At 38.4% G+C, this 4,006-nt stretch overlaps 1 protein-coding gene across 1 annotated transcript in view; it reads left to right on the forward strand.

Moving 5' to 3' along the window:
• SMARCC1 (SWI/SNF related, matrix associated, actin dependent regulator of chromatin subfamily c member 1) overlaps positions 1 to 4,006 on the forward strand; it is a 207,675-nt gene that overhangs the window by 75,234 nt on the left and 128,435 nt on the right. Inside the window, exon 9 of the mRNA XM_017530009.2 lies at positions 2,841 to 2,966. Within this exon, the coding sequence (XP_017385498.1) occupies positions 2,841 to 2,966 (126 nt within the window). The remainder of the gene's footprint in view (positions 1 to 2,840; positions 2,967 to 4,006) is intronic.

Below are 4,006 nucleotides of genomic sequence, written 5' to 3' on the forward strand. Positions count from 1 at the left end.
GTGCATTAGCCTCCCAAATAGCTAGGACTAAAGACATGTGCCACCACGTCTGGCTAATTTTTGTATTTTTAGTAGAGATGGGGTTTCACTGGGTTGGTCAGGGTAATCTTGAACCTCTGACCTCAGGTGATTCATCTGCCTCTTCCTTGGCCTCCCAAAGTGCTAGGATTACAGGTGTGAGCCACTGTGCCCCACCAAAAAAATTCTTATAATAATCTAATAGCTCTTCTCAGCTTTTCTCTACAGCAGTCTCTCTAAGGAGATACAGAATGTTGGTTTCCCTTTCCTGTTATCCATTTACGAGATATGCATGGCCATGAAAACTTTATTATCTAGGTCTTAGATGAAATATCTGCAGTGATGTTTGAGGAGAATCCAAAGCCAGGTCAGATTGTGGTTTGTGAGATGGGAGCATGAGGAGTGGAGTCGAGTATCACTGATGATATCATTTGGGAAGTTTGGAAGCAGTGCCTGTGTGACTTTTAGAATAATACAGACTTACTTTATTAATCATTTCTACCATAATATAGTAAGAGTCCGTACATTGACTTGTTAATCAACTTTTGATGTGGAAATAATTTAAAGTTCAAGGGGCATGGTGGCTCATACCTGTAATAACAGCACTTTGGGAGGCTAAGGCAGGAGGATTGCTTGACCAGCTGGAGCTACCAAAAGAAAATATCATCCAAGCATAATGTCAAGTGTCCTATAGTCCTGGCTACATACTTGGAAGGTTGAGGCAAGGGAATTGCTTGAGCTGAGGAGGTTGAGGCTGTAGTGAGCCATGATTGCACGACTTCACTCCAGCCTTCGTAACAAATTAAGACCCTATCTCAAAACAAAAAAGAATAAAAAGTTGCAAGAGTAGTACAAAACAAAGCACTACTTTGTACCCTTCTTCCAGATTTTTCTATTTTTAACTATTTTGGGAATTAAGTGTTGAAATTATACTATAATAGTAAAGGAGTAAACTATATGACCCATGAGCCATGTAATGTTGTGAAGTACTACTGAAGGATTTTTAGACGTGTATTTCCCAGTAGATTAATAGTGTCAGAAGTTTAAGACTGGGAATGATGGGAGAGCTTACTGTGGTATCACATTATTAGGAAGGAACCTAGGCTCCAGAAGTTAAATGGTTTTACCCAAGGACACAAACTTTTGTATTATTTTAACATGAAGATTTTTTTTTTCAGATAATTGAGCAGAGAGTTTGAGAGTTCAGGCAGAACTTAGTGCACATCCAAGTTTTGCCCCTCAGTAGGGGTGTAACTAGTCAGCTTACTAAAACTGTTTACCCCAGTTTTCTGATTTGGAAAGCCAGAGAGTATAATACCTGCATTATTTCACTGTGCTTAGGAGGGTTAAATAGGATTATATGTGTAAGGGGTTCATCATAGTGCCCGACACAAACAGTCGTTAGCTGTCATATACCCTTCTAACATGCTTTCTCAGGAGATTTCTTTCAAGAATTTCTCAATAGTTAAAGAATGTTCAGTGTGAATATTCAGCTCTGTTTTTTTTTTTTTTTTTAAAGCAACGTAAACACGTTTCTCACACTTCGGAAAACATTATTCTGACATTTATTTTCTGAGCTATCACTTAGTCAATTTACCCTTTTCTTTAGCACAGCCCTATTTTCTTTTTCTAATTAGCTTAAGGCTTCTCAGTACTTTATACACTCTTCTCATAATTTGTCCATTTAGGAGTCTTTTCAGCTTACGTTATTGGAGGCCTTATTTGTCTTTGACAGGCTGTTAATTTTGTGTTTGTGTATATTACTGTGTAACTGTAGTTTTCAAGGGAGAGGAGGTGTGTAGTCAAATGGATATCATTTTTAACTCAAGGTGCATGAAAGGCATATCCCAAATAACCAGTTTAGTAGCTCTTTCAAAAACAAAACAGGGAGTTTAGATTGACAGATTACTAGGACGTTCATATTGTTTTCTAGTCATTGCCACTGTGTATCTTGTTTTTGCAGTGTTATAGGAAGGCTTATAGATTTTTTTGTAATCTGTTCCTGACTGGGCATGTTCATGTTCATTTCAACCAACACTACCCCAACTGAAACCCCACTGTGACTTGAGTTTTTTTGTACAGGGAAGAATTGTCTAGTGTCAAATTCCAGTTACGTCCCCATTGAGAAATACTGTTGGATAACGTGGAATGTTACATAGGTTAGGCCTGTGGTTTAGGTATCTATCTATTTGTATATATATGTCTACATTTGTACAACATCTGGACAACTTTTCATTTTATTAATTCTTACTCAGAAGCATGAAATAAAACAAGGGAGGTGGCCATATAAAGGACTGGGAAGAACCCACCATCTGACTCTCACTTTTCCATTTCTACCTCAGCCTTGGCTATCCCTGAAAGATCTCAGTAAGCACTATGTGTACTTATTGGGGCAGGTAATAGGCCTCTGCAAATTTACCCTTTCATCAACACTTAGAGTGTTGTTGATAAACTCAGAGACATCCTTTGTGCCTAGAGCAATGACTGATTTTGGCTCTGTGCCGTTGAATGTTTTTATCAGTGATTTTCATGAACATAAAGATGAAATGATTAAGAAAAACAAATTTGAGGAGCTTTGCTATCAAAATCTAAGTCTAATATAAATTAGTGATGCTTTTTTGTCCTCTTTACCTGGTAAAAGATGTGGAATAAAAATTGAGATGAATAAATTACGACTCACATATCATTAGTAGTATTACATTATTAATGTGTTTTATGCATTTTAGGCTTTAAAAATAATCAGCTTGTTTCTTTTTCAGTACTTTAAAACCTTGAGTGATTTTATTATTTATGTAGGTATTCATGCTTTGATATGGTTTTAGGTTCATGTGAAATGGATTTTGGACACTGATATTTTCAATGAATGGATGAATGAGGAGGACTATGAAGTGGATGAAAATAGGAAGCCTGTGAGTTTTCGTCAGCGGATTTCAGCAAAGAATGAAGAGGTATTTTCTTTGGCACTGTTTCTCACCATTAAGTCTTCCTTCTTGGCCTAAATCTTATCCAACCTTCATCAATAAACCGTCACATACAAATCACTTAGAAACTTTCACATCTACCTGATGGCTGATGTGCCATCATGTCAAAATTCCTAAGTGTCTGTAACAGGTATTTTAGAAGCTGGTATCCTCCCAAAAAGGAGTATGAAAATCTCAAAAGGTTGTTAAGATTTAAAGTGCCCCATGCAGAAGGGTAGTGGTACGGCTGATTTTGCCCACTAGATCTGAAATGTAATATAATCACGGTAGAATTTAATACAGCTGTTGGTTTTCCTATGGAAAACTCATTTTGTTCAATATGTTTATATATTTTTTGAGACAGTCTTGCTCTGTCATCCAGGCTGGAATGTAGTGGCATAGTGTTGGCTCACTGCAACCTCCACCTCCTGATTGAAGTTGTTCTCCTGCCTCAAGCCTCCTGAGTAGCTGGGATTATAGGCACCCCCCGCCTCCACCACACTTGGGTAATTTTTGTATTTTTAGTAGAGACAGGGTTTTGCCATGTTGGCCAGGCTGGTCCTGAACTCTGGACCTCAGGTCATCCATCTGCCTCGGCCTTCCAGAGTGCTGGGATTACAAGCATGAGCCATCATGCCTGGCCTGTTTAATATTATTATTTATTTTTTTGAGATGTAGTCTCACTCTGTCACCCAGGCTGGAGTGCAGTGGCGCAGTCTTGGCTTACTGCAACCTCTTCCGCCTGGGTTCAAGCTGCTCTACTGCCTCAGCTGTCTGAGTAGCTGGGATTATAGGTACCTGCCTCTGCACCTGGCTAATTTTTGTAGTTTTAGTTTGAATGGGGTTTTTACCATCTTGACCAGTCTGATCTTGAACTCCTGACCTCGTAATCTTCTTGCCTTGGCCTCTCAAAATGCTGGGATTACAGGCGTGAGCCATGGTGCCCAGCTTCTGTTTAATATTCTTTTTTTTTTTTTTTAAATAGTAAACAATATTGTTTAATGCACATGAAAGTTACTAAAAATTGG

The sequence above is a fragment of the Cebus imitator genome, unplaced genomic scaffold (genome assembly GCF_001604975.1).
Source record: "Cebus imitator isolate Cc_AM_T3 unplaced genomic scaffold, Cebus_imitator-1.0 Scaffold0, whole genome shotgun sequence".
NCBI lineage: Eukaryota > Metazoa > Chordata > Mammalia > Primates > Cebidae > Cebus > Cebus imitator.